The 19,314-nt window shown below is 44.8% G+C and overlaps 1 protein-coding gene across 1 annotated transcript; it reads left to right on the forward strand.

Moving 5' to 3' along the window:
- Nucleotides 1-9,842: 9,842 nt before the first annotated feature.
- LOC308121908 (uncharacterized protein) lies at nt 9,843-19,023 on the forward strand (the record flags this gene model as incomplete). Its single annotated transcript, XM_080483434.1, has 6 exons — nt 9,843-10,073; nt 12,511-13,047; nt 16,826-17,031; nt 17,615-17,720; nt 18,155-18,338; nt 18,507-19,023. 6 exons carry the CDS (start codon nt 9,843-9,845, stop codon nt 18,536-18,538), a joined length of 1,296 nt encoding a protein of 431 aa, XP_080339560.1. The 3' UTR covers nt 18,539-19,023.
- Nucleotides 19,024-19,314: the final 291 nt, after the last annotated feature.

The following is a 19,314-nucleotide window of genomic DNA, read 5'->3' on the forward strand; positions in this document are numbered from 1 at the left end:
GAAGTTTTCATGACTCTGGCCTGTTTTCCTCTTATAATGTAACAGATTCTTGCATCTTTATGGAGCACCCAAAAGAGTTAGGAATCTATCCATCGTAGTTTGACAAGATAGGGGCCCTCAAACACAATCTTGCATAGGGCCCCCAAACAGACTTGAGACTTAATTTAATTCATTACTTTTTATGTGTACAATAATACACAGCACACTCACTTTCACTTTTGATTCTGTAAAGCCCATGCAAAGCACAGAATGCAAAGCACAGAATGCAAAGCACAGAATGTAAAGCACAGAATGCAAAATGGAGATTCAATTCAATTAAATTTTATTTGTAAAGCGCTAAATCACATCAACAAACATCTCAAAGCGCTCTTACCATGATAGAGGACAACAGAATCCAACTAAACCTTTCCAAAGCAGCAGATGTAACAAGCAACAGTGGAAACCAGGAAAAACTCCCTCGCATTTAGAATAGTTCATAAGAACTCCCTCTTCAGGAAGAAAGCGTAGGGCGGACCCTAGACTCTGGAAGGGCGGCCATCCGCCTTGACCGGTTGGGGGGAGAAGTACATGGGATAGGACAGGGAGAGAGAGGAATAGAAGAGGGAGAGAGAGAGTGGCAGACAGGCCAGATAAGTACAAATACTAAGAAAAGTCTATGATGAGCGTTGGTCTGATGATGAACCAATCCTAGTCTGGAGTTTAAGGGCCGTGCCGTTGCGGTGGGGTCCCGGTGCTGTGGTGGGGTTGGGTAGTAGGACCGTGGTAACTCCACTCTGTGAGTCTTGGGTCTGATCCCCTGGATCCTGCTCCCCTCCTGTCAGGGAGAAAAAAGACGGCGGCAGTATCTGGTGGCTACAGTAATGTTGTTACACAGAGAGAAAGAAAGAAAGACAAGAAACAGAACCGCCAAATGTAGAGTTACTCCCTTTAACGGAAGAGAGAAAATCCCCTCAGCAGTCTAGGCCTAGAGCAGCTCAACTTAGTGCTCCTATTTTATTCCTAATGAGAAGCTTTATCAAAGAGGAAGGTTTTTAGACTACTCTTAAATAAACTAATGGTGTCGGCCCTTCGGACCGAGGCTGCTAGTTGATTCCAGAGTGAAGGAGCCATATGGCTGAAACTCCTGCCTCCTATTTTACTTTTATGGACTTTAGGGATTACCAACAGTCCTGCATCCTCAGAGCCAAGGGCTCGTGGAGGGTGATAAACTTCTAGAAGTTTCTCGATATAGGACGGAGCCTTCTGATGAAGAGTTTTATATGTGATCAGAAGGATCTTGAATTCTATTCTAGATTTAATTGGAAACCAGTGTAAGGATGCTAAGACTGGGGGGATGTGCTCTCTTCTTCCAGTTCTGGTTAGTAAATGTGCAGCAGCGTTCTGCACTAGCTGTAAGATCCTAACAGAGGAGTTTGGACAGCCTGACATTAGGGAGTTACAATAATCTAATCTTGAAGTCACAAAGGCATGAATAATTTTTTCTGCATCTTTGAAGGACAAGAAGTTTCTAATTTTTGCAATATTCCTTAGATGGAAGAAGGCTGTCCTGGAGACATGTTTAACATGGGAAACAAAGGACAGATCCTGATCAAAAATAACACCCAGGTTCCTAATATCACTGTTAGAGGTTAAGGTAATATTATCTAAGGTAATCAGACTATCTGAAAAGTTATCCCTGAGCTTTTTAGGACCTAGGATTATAACCTCAGTCTTGGATGTGTTGAGCATTAAGAAGTTGATAGACATCCAGGACTTAACGTCCCTGAGGCAGGACTCTAATTTAACAAGTTAGTCGGCTTGATTGGCTTTAATTGATAAATATAGCTGAGTATCATCTGCATAACAATGAAAGTTAATGTGGTGTTTCCTAATAATATTTCCGAGTGGTAACATATAGAGATTAAACAAAATCGGTCCGAGGACGGAGCCTTGTGGTACTCCACACAGGACCCGTTCATGCATTGAAGATTTGTTATTTACATGAACAAATTGAAACCGGTCAGATAAATATGATTTAAACCAGTTTAAGGCTAAGTTTTTAATGCCGATGGCAGCTTCTAATCTCCTTAAAAGTATATTATGATCGACAGTATCAAATGCGGCACTAAGGTCCAGAAGAACTAAAACAGATAGAAGACCTCTATCTGAGGCCATTAGAAGGTCATTAGTAACTTTTAGCAGTGCAGTCTCTGTACTGTGGTTCATTCTGAAGCCGGACTGAAAGTCCTCTAACAGATTATTCTCGTGCAGGTAATCCTGGAGTTGTTTAGCGACTACTTTCTCCAGAACCTTTGACAGGAAAGGAAGGTTGGAGATCGGCCTGTAGTTTGAGAGAAGGCTTGTGTCTAAGTTTAGCTTCTTAATGAGAGGTTTAATAACTGCTAGTTTAAAGGATTGGGGCACATAGCCTATTGATAGAGACTGGTTAATAATTGCGAGTATAGAATTATTAATTAGTGGCAGTGCCTCTTTCAGAATTCTAGTAGGAATTGGGTCCAACAGGCTAGTAGTTGGTTTAGCAGAAGAAATAAGGGAATTTAGTTCGACTAGTTGTATTTGCTGAAAGCATTCCAGATGACTGTTCGGTTTAACCAGTTCCTCTGTTATGGGGCTAACGGACGGTAGGGTTTGATGGATGTTATCCCTAAGCGTTGTAATTTTATTTTGAAAGAACTTCATGAAGTCCTCACTACATATATTGATAGGAATGGTGGGCTCGACGCTATTTTGGTTCTTGGTCAGTTTGGCTACAGTACTGAAAAGAAAGCGAGGGTTGTTTTTGTTTTCCTCTATTAAGGATGAGTAGTAATTAGTTCTACTTCTACTCAGAGCTTTCTTATAAGTTTTGAAGCTATCCTTCCAGGCTATATAATCTATGTCTGTTTTTGTTGAACGCCAAGTTCTTTCTAATCTACGGGAGCGTTGTTTAAGCTCACGGGTTGATGAGTTAAACCATGGGGATGACTTTTCCTGTTTTTTCAGTTTCATTTTTTGAGGAGCTATGTCGTCTAGCGTTGTTTTTAGCATATCTGTCAGACTGTTTGTTAGGTATTCAATGTCTGAGCTAGCAACAGTATACGGGTCAGGAAGATTCACTACTGATTCTATAGCAGAGGGAATTCTTTCCTTGAATTTAGTTACTATGTTATCAGAGAGAGACCTGGTTAACACGGCTTTAGCCGGAGGTTTATAACTATTTAGAACAAAGTCAAAGGTTATTAAGAAGTGATCTGACAGGAAATCATTGTGAGGAGAGATGGTCAGATGCTCTATATTCAAACCACAAGTTAGAATAAGGTCTAAGGTGTGCAGATGTTTATGGGTAGGCCCGTCTACTACCTGAGAGAAACCTAGAGAGTCAAGTATAGATTTAAAGCTGGCACTGAAACTATCATTTTCTACGTCAACATGAACATTGAAGTCTCCTACCATGATAACCTTATCTTTAGTCAGGGCTAGATCTGACAGAAATTCAGAGAATTCAGTTAAAAAAGTTGAATAAGGTCCAGGAGGACGATAAATGATTACAAATTCTACAGAATTTACTATTTTATTTGACGGGTGTCGCATGGTCATGCTCAGACTCTCAAAAGAACTAAAGTTGGATTTTGGGTTAATATTAATTAGTAACTGAGAGTTATAGATGGCTGCCACGCCCCCTCCTCGACCACTTTCACGAGCTATTTGAGTGTTAGTATGACTTGGAGGGGAGGCTTCATTTAGACTAACATACTCATCTTTACGTAGCCAGGTTTCTGTTCATCCAAAGCGATCAATGTTGTGTTCGGTTATCAGATCATTGACTAGAAGAGCTTTGGATGATAAAGATCTAATGTTTAGGAAACCACATTAAATTTTTGTGTCTTGATTTTGTCTAGTTTCACACTTGATACGGATTAAGTTTTTGTAGTCATTAGAAGTTGTTTTCCTAGGTTTAGATAGTTTTATACTTGTGGTGGTCCGAGGGATAGACACAGTCTCTATGGGATGTTTAACTAAGTTAGCTATGGTTGGTGACTGCCGAGAGGGAAACTCAGAGAGGCGTGTAGGACTGCGACTCTGTTGCCTGGTCCCCACTGATGTGACTGATGAGATGCTGTGCTGATTGTGCCAAGGAAAAAAAACTGAACACATCGCCTTACGACCATTTGTGTTTCATGCCAGTGCAAATTTTTCATAGTGCTGATTATTTTTTAGTCATCGAGTATTCTTTCCATCATTCTGGCAATTAATTGAGTGTTCATTGAGTTAGTTGCGGGACTGCAGATGCGAATTAGCCTCCCGCTAAATCTGGTATGGTGCATCAAATGGTGACGTTTATGTTTAAATTGTACACGGTCCCTTTTAAATAAATGTCATGATCGGCTCTCCTGCAGCCCCTTAGGGGGAGGGGTTATTGGCTGCAGGTGTGTGCTTTTTTCCCTGCAGTGTGTTTCAGGTGGGTGTGCCTGGAGGTGGTGTTTGGGATGGAAGAGCTGGCTGGGTTAATTACCAGGATTCAGTACAGCTGCGGGTAGCAGGTGGAGGCGTTTTGGAGGAGTGGCTCTGCTTTTTAAACGGGCTCCTCACTCCACTCGACGCGGGACCGTAAAATCAACAAGAGTTAGTAGTTGTGGTGTTTGTCTGTTAACGCTACCTCTTGCTACCTGCTCATACACTCTCTCACTCCTCCTTATCATCAGAGTGACATCGTCAGCACTCCACGCTCGGGCCCAGCCAGCACCCGCTCTTCCCACACCGCCTCGGCCGCCGCCCACTGAACCACCGCTTCAACCTGCTCTGCCCCAATCTGCTCTGTACTCGGCTCTGGTGCTGATTCCCGGGAGCCCCCGTCCGGACAAGGACACGTCCCCTCGCTTCGTCAGCCAGACTCCGTCCACGCTAGCCTGACCCGTGAGCCACTCTCCCCAAGACTTTATCTCTTCTGGAGGAGAACTCTAAAATTATTATTTCTTATGATAAATAAAATCCTTGGTTCCCTTCATCTTTGTTCTGGTGACTTTCTGCGCTTGAGCCTCTGTCTCCCCGCCGTAACAGTACGGTCCCGCCAAGATGAGCTCAGCAGATCACCAGCCAGGATCAGATATGGACCAGTCTCTCCAGCAGTGCCTCTCCAGCCAAGACGCCAGACTGGGTCAGCATGACACCTTTCTGCAGAGCCTAGTAGCCAACAATCGGGCAATTCTAGACCAGGTGGCCAGCCTGACCTCCCAGGTGGCCAGCCTGACCTCCCAGATGACCAGCCTGACTGTCCAGCAGAACCCGGCCCTCTGGTTACCTGAGCCTTTGGTCTCAGTGCCAGCCCTGGGTCCACCTCCTGCAGCCCACTTCAGAGAACCCTTTGCTCCCGTTCCAGAGAGGTACGCAGGTGATCTGGGATCATGCCAGGCCTTCCTGACCCAGGTGGGCCTGGTGTTTGAACTACAGCCCCAGTCCTATTCCTCCGACCGATCCCGGATTGCTTACCTTATTGGACTCCTGTCCGGAACCGCCAGAACTTGGGGAACAGCGTTGTGGGAGGGCCAGGCTCCTGAGTGTCGCTCGTACCAGACGTTCACGGAGGAAATGAAGCGGATATTTGACCACCCAGTTCGTGGAAGGGAGGCCAGTGACCGACTCACCCTCATCCGCCAGGGAAACCGCAGTGTGGCTGAATTTGCAATCAAGTTCCAGACCCTAGCAGCGGGTAGTGGTTGGAATGACCGTTCGCTCCAGTCTGCATTCTACCGGGGATTGCAGGATCACCTCCAGGATGAGATCGCCACCCGAGACCGAACTGAAGACCTCGACAAGCTGATTAAACTTAGCATCCAGATCGACAACCGTCGCAGGGAGCGTCGCCGCGAGCGATCTCTGCACTGGACTCCTGCACTCCCCAGACAGCCGCGGGCAGATTCCCCAGGTCCTAGCCCCGAGCCAGAAGCCATGCAGATTGGACATGCCCAGCTCACCCCGCAGGAGAGACAACTACGCCGGTCCAATGACGCTTGCCTCTACTGTGGTGAACTGGGACACTACATCACCCGTTGTCTTGTCCTACACGCCCGGGAAAAGGACGGGCCCACCAGTAGTAAGAGGGTTACTGGTGAGCCAAAACCTCTCTGATGCCCCCCAGCAACTCCAATTATCCGAGACGCTCTGTTTCCAGACCCAGACTCTGATGGTCTCTGCGTTAGTGGATTCCGGAGCAGAGGAGAACTTCATGGACTACCAGTTGGCAGAACAAGTAAGCATCCCGTCTGTCCCCTTGGAATCCCAATTAGAAGCCCGGTCTCTCAACGGTCTCCATCTGGCTCGGGTCACCCATAAGACTGTCCCCGTCACTCTGGTGCTTGCAGGTAACCACCAGGAGATCCTCTCCTTTCATCTCATCGACCACTCTCGCCCCCCGCTGGTTCTGGGGTACCCTTGGTTGCGTACTCACAACCCGCGGATCGACTGGGTGAGGGAGGAGGTCAGTTCCTGGAGCGCCTACTGCCTTAACCACTGTCTGCGGTCGGCCCTGACTCCGTCTACGCCCACCAGGCCTGCACCCCCGGATGCCACGGACCTCTCCCTGGTCCCTGAGGCATATCGTGACCTGGCTCCAGTGTTCGATAAGGACAAGGCTCTCTCGTTACCCCCACATCGCCCATATGACTGCCCTATTGACCTCTTACCAGGAGCCACGCTGCCTCACAGCCGCCTGTATAATCTGTCCCGACCTGAACGCACCGCCATGGAGACCTACATTCGGGAGTCCCTGGCTGCAGGCCTCATTCGACCATCTTCTTCTCCAGTAGGAGCCGGGTTCTTCTTTGTGGGCAAGAAGGACGGCTCACTACGACCGTGCATAGACTTCCGGGGACTCAACGACATCACCATCAAGAACCGGTACCCTTTACCTCTGCTCAGCTCTGCGTTCACGCCCCTCCACGGCGCCACTATATTCACCAAGCTGGACCTTCGAAACGCCTATCACCTCGTACGCATCCGTGAGGGGGATGAATGGAAGACTGCGTTCAACACACCTCTGGGACACTTTGAGTACCTTGTGATGCCCTTTGGACTCACTAACGCCCCTGCAGTTTTCCAAGGACTCATGAACGACATCCTCAGAGACATGGTTGACCGCTTTGTCTTCATCTACCTGGATGACATTCTTATCTACTCCCGCAATGTTAAGGAACACACTCAACATGTCCACCAAGTCCTGGAGCGTCTCCTCAAGAACCGGCTCTATGTAAAGGCGGAGAAATGCGAGTTCCACAAGACCACGGTGTCATTCCTTGGCTACATCATCTCGCCAGGGGAGGTGAGGATGGATCCCATTAAGGTCTCGGTGGTTCAGGATTGGCCGCAACCTGAGAATCGGAAGCAGCTCCAGCGATTCCTCGGGTTTGCCAACTTCTACAGACGATTCATCCGGGACTACAGCAAGACCGCTGCTCCCCTGACCGCCTTGACTTCAACCCTTCGACCATTTGTTTGGACTCGTGAAGCAGCCCAGGCCTTTCAGACCCTCAAGCTCCGGTTCATCTCAGCGCCTATTCTCGTCCAGCCAGATCCCGGTCGTCAGTTTGTGGTGGAGGTGGACGCCTCAGACTCGGGGGTGGGAGCGATGCTCTCACAGCGTTCCGCGTCAGACAATAAGCTCCATCCCTGCGCATTCTTCTCTCGACGTCTCTCTCCGGCAGAACGCAATTACGACATTGGAAACCGGGAACTATTGGCTGTCAAGATGGCCCTGGAGGAATGGAGGCACTGGTTAGAGGGAGCTGAGCAGGCATTCATTGTATGGACGGATCATAAGAACCTGGAATATATTCGCTCTGCCAAGAGACTAAATTCTCGCCAGGCCCGTTGGACCCTGTTTTTTGGGCGTTTCCGGTTCACACTCACCTATCGCCCAGGATCCCGCAATGTCAAACCAGATGCCTTGTCCCGTCAGTTCTCCATTGAGGAACCCCCATCTGAACCTGTCCCGATCCTGCCTAAGACCTGCACAGTGGCCTCTCTCACCTGGGAGATCGAGGCCTTGGTCCAAGAGGCCCTCCGGCTACAACCGGACCCAGGTGGTGGACCTGCTAACACAATGTTTGTTCCTGTCCCTGTACACTCCCAGGTCCTGCAGTGGGGTCACTCGTCCCGGTTCTCCTGTCACCCTGGCGTCACCCGCACCTTGGGAGTGGTGCGTCAAAGATTCTGGTGGCCTACCATGGATCGGGACACCCGGGAATTTGTAGCGGCCTGCACCATCTGTGCCCGCAATAAGACCTCTAACCAACCCAGTTCCGGTCTCCTCCAGCCACTGCCCATCCCGACCCGCCCCTGGTCCCATATTGCAGTGGATTTTGTCACTGGCCTGCCAACTTCTAAGGGTAAGACCACCATCTTGTCTATTATTGACCGCTTTTCAAAGGCAGCGCACCTTGTGGCCCTACCCAAGCTACCCACTGCGAGGGAGACGGCAGACCTGCTGGTTTCTGAGGTTTTTCGTTTGCATGGCATTCCCTTGGACATTGTGTCGGACCGAGGCCCTCAGTTCACGTCAGAGGTTTGGAGGGCGTTCTGCACGGCACTGGGAGCAAAGGTGAGCCTGTCTTTGGGTTTCCATCCGCAGTCTAACGGGCAGACAGAGCGACTCAACCAAGAGATGGAGACCCTTCTCAGATGTGTAACTGCAGAGAACCCCTCAGCCTGGAGTGACCATCTGGCCTGGGTGGAGTATGCACATAACTCGTTGGTCAACTCATCTTCTGGCCTGTCTCCCTTCCAATGTTCCCTGGGTTACCAGCCCCCCCCTTCCCGTCCCAGGAACAAGAACTGGCGGTTCCTTCGGTACAGGCCCATGTCAGGCGATGCCGTAGGATCTGGAGGCAGGCCCGGGCAGCGCTACTCCAGTCATCCCGCAAGATGGAACGACAGGCTAATAAGAAGCGCTCTCCGGCCCCTTGCTATATCCCTGGGCAGAAGGTGTGGTTGAGGGCCAAGGACCTTCCACTGCGGGTGGAATCAAGGAAGCTCGCCCCACGCTTCGTGGGTCCATTCGAGATCCAAAGGATCATCAACCGGAGTGCGTGAAAAATAGTTGCGTTATTAGTTCAATTTTATTAATTCAATTCAATTATTGAATAAAATTAACATTAACAGTAAGCTGGAGGCCGCCATGGGACTTATTCACGAGCAGTGTTGCCACAATGACCTTGAATAAGTAATGTGATTACTGATTACTAGTTACTCCTTAAAAAAGTTACTTAGTTACTTTGCTGATTACCTGATTTTAAAAGGAGTTAAGTTAGATTACAAGTAACTTTTTAGTTACTGTCAGTAGCTGCTGACAACACCGTCCAGAGTCTCAACATAAAAATGACAACCGGTTTTACCAAAAGCTCTGCTGATCACTGCCCGACCTCCTGCTGATACATATTTAACCTTTGACCTTCATTCTTTGTTGTAATTATATCTGACTCGGTTTTATTATCTGATTTTTACTATTACTGGTATTTGTTTACCCCGTGATGTAGTTGTAGTCTGTTGTTACACTATTTATTTATTTGCACTGCCTACTCTATGGGACCTTTTACCCTGGGCAAGTAACTTTAATCTGATTACTGGTTGGGAAATAGTAATGCGTTAGATTACTCGTTACTAAAAAAAGTGGTCATATGAGAGTAACGCGGCAGCAGTAATGTACCGGACTGTTGTAGTGAAGTGCAGTAAAGCTACTGAAACCAAAATGAGAAACTCTAAGCAGAAGAAAAGTAACGCACTAACTTCAGTCGCAACATGAGGCAGCACCAGCATAGCTAGTAAACGTTCAGCCATGGCGGCCACCGCAGCTCCTGCTAACATGAGTAGCAATGTTTCTAACGTTAGCTCACCTGTCCAGGGAGACGCTACCCCACACCATCTCCGTGTCGCAAATGGTGGCTGAACTGGCGAAGCAGAGAGCCGGGCTGAAGGATGATGTCTCCGGGCTAATCCAAGAGTCCCTAAAGCCACTTCAGACAGCCATGAATGCCCTCCGGGACACAGTTGGTTCGTTCTGCTGTTACACAGATGAACAATACAACCAGAAAGTGAACACGGATGTCAGATTGTCAATGGTTCACTTCAATAGCAGGAGCCCGAATGTAAACTACAGTAACATGGAAGAGTGGCTTTATATGTGGAAAATGATTTGAATTATAAGATAGTAGAAAATACTACAACTCAACTCTCAACTCAACTTTATTTATAGAGCACTTTATAAACAACACTGTTGGCCAAAGTGCTGTACAGACAAATAATACAATTAAATAAAAAAATAAATAAAAAAATAAAGTGTTGCCTTAAAGGACCCAGATCAACATGAACCTTGATGGAATCACTGGCCCAAACAACATGACCTCTGTCTTTTCATTGTTTAAATGTAAAAGGTTCAGGGACGACCAGGCCTTGATTTCAACAATGCAGTCAAGGAGCGGTTTCACGGAAAAAGCATTGTCTTGATTAAGAGGAAAATAAATTTGGCTGTTGTCAGCATAAAAATGAAAAGCGATGCCATGTTTCAGTCGCCCCGTTCCCCTCCCAACCCGCCACGCGGCGCTCCTCATTGGGTCTTTGTCCCTCCTTGTCCGTGCCCCAACGCAGCGCATGTGGGGGCAGGGGCCGCTCACGGGGGATTCTCCTCCGTCGGGTGGAACACGGGTCGGGTGCGGGGAACATCTTAATCTGGATCTGCACAAGTTCAGAACTACTCCCGTGTCAACGAAGGCACATGTAATTACCATATTTTATAGAATATTTGAACCTGCGCTCACACGATCTCAATAGACACGCACCACAAGCCTTGCGCTTGTGCACTGCACGTCTGTTTATTTTAAGACAATCAGACCTTTAAGCCCTGAGCCACATAAAATAACGTGGCGGGGCACATTTGGCCTGCAGACCTTGAGTTTGACACATGTGATATAGAGCATCAGGCTCAAATATGGACACATTTAAGGACTGGGTGAAAGAAATGTTTTCAAAAGTCAATCTAAAGTTATCTTCATCTGTGGTAATTACAACATTGATACGCTGAATCCAAATAAGCACAAAACAATTCATTGATACTGTGTACAGTATGGGCCGATTCTGCTAATCGCTGCAAAATCAAAGGATTTAACTATAAAATATTTGACCTCTTAAAAAACCTTGGCCTGACCTTGCCAGAATCTCTTCAAAGTCAAAGAGTCAAAGTGAGCTTTATTGTAAATTTCCACTGCACATGCAAGACACAGTAGAAATGAAATACTGTCTCACTAAACGTGTGTCGACTCAAAAAAACTAATTCAACATGTAGACCAGAGTTTTGCCAAATAGAATCAGAAAAAAATCCCCTTATAAACCTGCAATATATATACAGTGAACACGTGCAATATACCATGTATAATAGAATACAGAATAAATCAGCAGAGAGGTCATGAATCAATAACAGTCATAAAACCATAAAAGGGTCATAAAGGGATAAAAGATGTTGACGTCAGAAGGTCATGAATCACAATTTGACAGTGAAGATTCCTCTATACTTCTAACATCTGTGTTTGAGACGGATTGTGGTTATTTAGTGGTTGGGGTTGGAGCACTACAGACGATTGCGGTCAGAGAATCTTTCCTCAACTTTATTTTCTGCAGCAGGTAGGTCTGCGGTTGTGTGTGTGTGTGGTGTGAATACAAAAGAAACAAAGGGAAATAAAATAGTTAAACAACAATGCCTGGTGTCCTTATTACAATTAGCCCAGTACAGAAACAATAATTTACATTAATATAGTCCAATAAAATCCTCACTATGCATCCTTTAATATCTGCACCGCTACACCTTTAAATGGCTGTACAACATGGCACTGCAGCACCATAAACTCTTTGCAGATCACCGACAATCTGCATGAATGTTGAAGTCACTCACTATCAATCACTCAACATTCATTTATAAAGCCTTTTCCAACACTCACGGTGATCAATGTTCTTTCCAGTAAAATCAGACAGTAAAATGAGAAAGAAAGCAAATAAGAGAATGAGAATAAAAACATACATATCAACAAGAGTAAAATCAAATCAAATCAAACCAAATAACATAAAATAGAATAAAATGTAACCATACTACAGAGTATATATAACTATTAATTAATTTATCTGAACTCGCTACTGAATTGGAGAGAAAGTCTAAGAATTCAGATCAGAATTCAAACTATGGACGATACAATATGACAAATAGACCTGGCTTCTTTGTTTTCCAGCTGTTTGTTCAATCAGACTCTATTTATTTTGCTGGGAATGATTGACCAGCACTCAACACCGTCTTCTTTATAGTCTCCAAAATATTCTCAAAGAAAATAATTTCTTGTTATTTCCAGTAATCCTGTTATATTGTTCTTTTATTACACCAGGTGGTTGCTTCAGATCAAATAATCTCTTTTACAAGTCTGACTGGTTTTGCATAGTGACGTATTTGTTTTGGGTCAGCTGTTCACGGACATTTAAATGTGGGTGTGGGATGTCATAAAGCCAGAACTATCACCAGGCGGTGAACTCACTCCAAACAAGAAGCTCTTCTACTTCGTGTTTCTGATCTTCATCGCCTCCAATCTGACCATGGCAGCACGACCCGCGTTGAGGGGAGGTCGACCAACTGACTTCAGAGGAGAGCACTTGAACCTTAATGATTTGAAAACAAGTCGAATACAAAACCGTTATCTTTACAAAGATAATATCCCACCTTACCCCCAACCCGAGTTTCTTGTGTCTAATTTGAAGCATGACACTGGTCCAAGAGGTTTGGAAGGAATCTCCAGTGTCAGCGGCTTCATAGGTTCACAAGACGAGTGTCTGATGTGGTTCAGTCTGGCTGTGGGTCCTGAGGAGATCAGATCTGCTGAGAAGAGGCTGCTGGAGGAAACTTTCCCAAAGGTGCCGCAGGAAGAAGCCACCAACAACTTCCTGTGGAAGTTTGCCACCTCGCCGGCCTTCTCCGAGACGTCCACTTACGGCTCGTTCCGCTTCACTCTCTCTCTGCAGGAGGTCCTGAACGCCTACAGCCAGCAGGTACCAAGATCACACAAGAATACTTTCAGTCTTTCTGGACATGTTGACACAAGCTCTGAATCCTCTGATCTGCACCTTGAGTTCACAGTGAAAGTAATCTGGACTCCAGTAGTACTCAATATCCTGGCAGCTTGTACAGTTTTTACCAACCACCAAAACAAGCAGTGTGAAGTGAAGTGTGGAAATACTGTAGACCTAACTCGTATCAGTTCTTCTGTGTTGGCTCGTCTCTTAAGTTTCTGCAGATTGTGTGATGTTGTCATGATTCATATCACACGTGAATGAAATGGTGATTGTAAAGTAATATTTAAAGATGAAAGAACAGGCATCATTACTGTAGTAACTTCACCACTGAAAGGATGCATGCGACACGTACTGCTGGTTGCTCAAGTCGATGTATTTTCTCTGTTTACACATGATAAGCAAACTGCACAGACGGACTCCTGAGGCCTGTACTACAAACTGTGATCAACATTTCCAGGGTCTCTCTCTGTTTCCTGAGTTGACTTATCCAGACGTGTGCCATCCTGATCACCGTTACTACCAAGCAGGTTATCAACTCACTGGTTCAACCCAGACCTACGTGTGAGCGTCCACAGGAAAGGGGCGGAGTTTGCAGCATCTAACCAATCACAAAACTCTGCAGAGCAGTTTACAGATTACTGAAGGAGCAGTTATTCTCTGAGAATATGAAGAATCTAAAAACATCCAGCAAGATAAAAGCAACACTGCTGCCACGTCCAAATCCATAACATTCCATCAGAACATTAGTGCTTCTTAAGATTAAACCAAATTTTAAGTCGCTGGAGTGACCTCCCTTCCCCCTGGACAGCCAGACCAGTGACCCTCTACCCATCAGAAGGCCTCCGCTTCTCGCCGCAGACTCCTGCAGGAAGCCGTGATGAGAGTGGTCCAGGTGGTTGCTTGAGATCAAATAATCTCTTTTACAAGCCTGACTGGTTTTGTATAGTGACGTATTTGTTTTGAGTCAGCTGTTCACGGACATTTAATTGTGGGTGTGGGCTGTCATAAAGCCAGACCTATTACAGGTTAAATCTCATTCCTCTCTGAGGCAGCAGGCGGTGAACTCACTGCAGAAGCTCTTCTACTTGGTGTTTCTGATCGTCATCACCTTTAATCTGACCATGGTAGAACGATACACCTCGAGGAGAAGTAGAAAAATTGACCACGATGGAGAGCACTTGAACCTGAAGGATTTGAGACCAAGGCAAGAAGAAAATGATTTGAACAAAAAGAAAACACAAAATAATTCTCTTTACAACGATTATCTCCCACGTTACCCCCAACCCGAGTTTCTTGTGTCTAATTTGAAGCATGACACTGGTCCAAGCGGTTTGAAAGGAATCTACAGTCACAGCGGCTTCAAAGGTTCACAAGAGGAGGCTCAGCTGGCTTCAGCAGAATTTTAAGCCTGAACACATTTCTGACTTCCGCCTGCAGAAGCCACAATATAGGTTTTGTTGATAACTTTAACTTGTTCTGGTTTCATCTAAACCAACAGCTTGCCTACGAGATCCAATCCCCACTAAACTGTATAAAGATATTCTCCCCATGATTAGCACATCAATACTAGATCAGATCAACATATCTTTAATAACAGGTTATGTACCACAAGCCTTTAAGGTTGCTGTTGTTAAACCTCTTCTTAAAAAACCTATCCTTGACCAGGTGTCTTAGCAAGATACAGGTCAATATCCAACCTTCCTGTTATTTCTAAAATCCTAGAAAAAGTGATTGCAAGTCAGTTATGTGACCATTTAAGCAAAAATGACTTATTTGAGTCTTTCCAGTTGGGTTTTAGAGTTCATCATAGCACAGAAACAGGTCTGGTCAAAGTTACTAATGATCTTCTCGTAGCCTCAGACAAAGGACTGGTCTCTGTTCTGGTCCTATTAGATCTCAGTGCTGCATTTGATACTATTGATCATAACATCCTATTACAGAGTCTAGAACACATCATTGGGCTTAAAGGTACAGCACTAAATTGGTTCCAAACATATTTATCAGACAGGTTCCACTTCGTTCATGTTCACAATAACCCTTCAGTCCAGAATGAAGTTAAACATGGAGTTCCACAGGGTTCTGTCTTAGGTCCTATACTTTTCACCTTGTACATGCTTCCTGTAGGGAATATTATTAAAAAACACTTGATTAACTTCCATTGTTATGCAGATGACACACAAATCTATTTATCTATGAAACCAGACGATAATAACCAACTTTCTAAACTAGAAGCTTGTCTTGAAGACATAAAGGTTGGATGAGCCGTAATTTTCTGCTTCTGAACTCGGATAAAACTGAAATTATTATATTTGGCCCAAAACATCTGAGAGAGAAATGATCTAAAGATCTAGTAACACTAGACGGTATTACTTTGTCCTCCAGTAGCACTGTGAGGAACCTGGGAGTTATTTTTGACCAGGATTTGTCCTTCAACTCCACATTAAACAAATCTGCAGGACAGCCTTTTTTCACCTCCGTAATATTTCCAAATTTAGAAACATGCTGACTCAGTGTGATTCTGAAAAACTAATTCATGCATTTGTTACTTCGAGAGTAACTATTGTAACTCCCTATTATCTGGGTGAAACAATAACTGCTTAAAAAGTCTTCAACTGATTCTAAATGCTGCAGCGAGGGTCCTGACAAGAACCAGCATCAGAGATCCCGTCACTCCAATACTAACTTCTCTTCATTGGCTCCTTGTTAAATCTAGAATAGAATTTAAAATCCTTCTTGTAACTTATAAAGCTCTTAACAACCAGGCTCCATCATATCTTAAAGAACTGTTCGTCCCATATCTCCCCAGAAGAACGCTTAGTTCTTGGAGTGCTGGCTTTATGGAGGTTCCTAGGTTTTTCTAAAAGTAGAATAGAAGCAGATCTTTCAGCTTTCAGGTTCCTCTGATGTGGAACCAGATCCCAGTTTCAGTTAGGGAGGCTGAAACGGTCTCTACTTTAAAGACGAGATTCAAGACTTTTCTATTTACTAAAGCTTAGTTAGGACTGCATCAAACCCCCACACCTCTCTCTCGACTTCTCTCTCTACCTCTCCTACCCGAACCAGGGTGTGTTTCCAAGGTTTGTATCTCCCCCTCAATCTATCTCTCTGTCTATTCTATCCTTTCCCAGTTACCTGTGGCTGTACTACATCCTGTCCTCTTCATCTTTAAGGTGAAGGGAAGATTTGTTAAGGTGACGGTGTGTTTCAAATGGCAAATGGAGTTAACTTATATAGCGCTGTAGGAGCCAAATGGGTTTGTTGGTTTGACCACTAGGTGGCGCTCTGTTTATAAGGGAAGGTTTCCTGTCATGGGCAGGTGAATGCTGATCTGGAAGTGCATACAAGTTTTGAACACTGTAATCCGCTGTCTTTACCTCTGCAACTTGAAAAGTGAACCACGGGAAAGTGTGTAAAGTAAAAGTAAAGTAGTAAAGTAAAGATGTATTTGCACTTTGGGCACAACAAAGGATTGTTTGTGGCACGGAGAACTGGGTTATGGTCATTCTGTGAACATCATGCAGCAATCTTAGTGGTAACCAGGAGGCAGAGGACCAAATAGTGCATCAGCCATTGCAAACTGGGGTCAGTGTTCCCTCAGTAGCCGGAGGACTGGCTCCCTTAACAAGCTCTGTAAGATACTCAAATGAACTTCCTCTGACTCTGCCATTGGAGCGCTAGACACAACAAAACACTTGTGTCATGACAACAGTGAGTCTGAACTCAGTCTTCACTCAACTTCTTTCATTTTCTCTAGTTTTGCTCTGGAGAGCGACCTGGCATGAGGGTGTACAAGACTTCTGTATACAAGCAGAAAGTGCAATACACTGTGCTGGTCCACAGTCCAAAGCATGAGAGCTTCTCCAACTATCCTCTCCTAGAAGACCAGCCGGAAGAAGCCGTCTGTAAATACAGCGATGGACACTTCCTCTGGAGGTCTCAGGCCATGTGTGAGACGCACAGGTAAGAAAACCAGATACCCCAGAAGCACCGACTGGTGAACCTCTGCAGAGCCCCAATACTCTCTGTAAGCACTTTTCACCAGATCAAACTAGACGCTGCCTCTGAGCTGGTTCTTAGTTCTACCAGAGAACCAGCTGAACAAGCTGTTTACTTTTTCACAAGCGTGAGAACCACAATATTGATTCACTTTACGCCTCACACCGTCATGAAACACTAGCACTGACCTCTTTTCACCAGAGGTGGCAGCAGTGATGAAGAAGAGGAAGACAAATAAACTCCACAAAGGCAGATTACATCACATGTTGAACTGTGAAAAACTCAAGATGTGGTTCAATCATTGACTCTAGTCCAGAACCAGGAACTGCTTCTTTCCAGTTCATGTTGAGATGTCGACCAGATGAAAATTAAGGTTCTTCATCAATGTTCTTACTTGTGTGTCACAGGAACATTTTGACTTTAGAACCTGAAGCTCCGTTCTCATGACGAACTCTGACACTTTGAGCTGTGTGGCAGTGAGACGGTGGAAAGTCCTCATGGTTTGTCAACTGACTGATTGGTTGTGTTTGTTGCTTCTTGTTGTCAGGTATGAGATGGACGTCAGTGAGAACCAGATTAAAGCGGTCGACGGCTTTAAGGAGTTTTATGTCTGGGATCAAGTTTCCGTTGCCCTGTACTTGAAGCCAGGAGAGGTACCTTCATCTTCACCTTCATCACACTTTAATTTGCCTTTCAGACGATTGTGTTCTTGTCTTTCTTGGTCATTGCGTGTCTCTGCAGGCCTCTCAGTCCTGCTAAACTCAACACTGGTTAGCAACGGCTGCTAACAAGCTAACGCTACTTTAGCACTCCTGTTTGAATGATTTTATCCATCGAATGTGAAACTGATCTGCTTGTCCAGCAGTGGAGGAAGTACTCTGACCTGTACTCGAGTAAAAGTACTCAAAACCTCACCCAACCCGTGTTGAGAGTCACTCATTCATAATCTGCAATCTGGTTGGATTACAGATTATGACGTGTGGCGTATATTCTCTTTTTCTGTATTCACTGTTATTGTGTTTTACTGTGACTGTCGGGAATATTGAAGTTTAACTTTGTGTTTATTGAAATTCACCTCATATGTCAGGTGCTGAAACTCGATAAGGATCAGCTGGGAAACAGCCTCACCTACTGCGAGATGTTCGAAGCACCATACGTGGAAAAAAGGAAGCAAGACTTCTGGGATTTTCAAAAGGCTGAAGGTTTGGTTCAAAAGAAGTGGCCTTCTACCCAACTGAAGAAGGAAACGTCATTGCAGAAGCATTTTGAAGGTATTTACCTTCAGGTCCTTCACAACATTGTTGTTTTCACATTTACTACTGTTTTGTGATTTTGTTGAGAAAACAAAAAGTCCAACTCACTTTGTTGTTTCCTCTGAGAAAAAGATATTTTAACAAACTCTACATTCATGGACACATTTTCTTGTCTCATTGTTTCAGTGGCCAATGGCGAAGGAGCAGATCCTGAGTGACCTGAGAGACGATGATCGGCTCCAATCTGGGCTCTGCTCAACAGCCTGGACAGAGAGAAACACTCAATCATGAATCAGAATCAGAAAACTTTTTTAATCACAGAGGAAATTCTTTTTTTAATCAATTCAATTCAGTCAATGAATACAAATCTTATTGATGCTGTTTGATTTTTGACAAGTTTAATCAATGGGCACTTATATCTGTTCTATCATTTCTTTTTAAGAATCTCAGAAATTGAAGGGCAATTTTTTTTAAATTACTACATGAATTACTGATATTTACACATCCATTATTTTCTCTGTATCTTCTTTATCTGCCTGCACAGCTTCATTTTCATACTTTGTGTCAACAACTTTGAGGTTTTTAGTAAGAAATAGTGTGTCACACACAACTCCTCTGTTGTCCTATAAATCATGTGTGTTCTTTGTCTCCTGTGCGGCGTCCTCTTCATTGCATAACCAATCAGATAATAATAAAAACCCTCAAAAGACAAACTGATTTTCTCTCCATCTTTATCAAAGAAAATAAATGTGAGTGTGGAGTGTTCACAGCAGAGTCAAGACATGTGAAGGGTCAGTAAATTGGACATAAATGCTGTGCAGCAGGTCAGAAGGGATTGATCAACACTCCTTGTTCAGCTGAGGTCTGCTGATGCCTCCTGGTGGACCATCGAGGAATTACTTCGTATTTCTGATAAATGACTTTAAACTCAGCTGCTTTGATTTTCAAGAGAAAAAGACACCTGGACACGGCCAAGTGGTACTTAAAGATCCAA

This window comes from Lipophrys pholis (genome assembly GCF_963383615.2).
Source record: "Lipophrys pholis genome assembly, chromosome: 16".
Lineage (NCBI taxonomy): Eukaryota > Metazoa > Chordata > Actinopteri > Blenniiformes > Blenniidae > Lipophrys > Lipophrys pholis.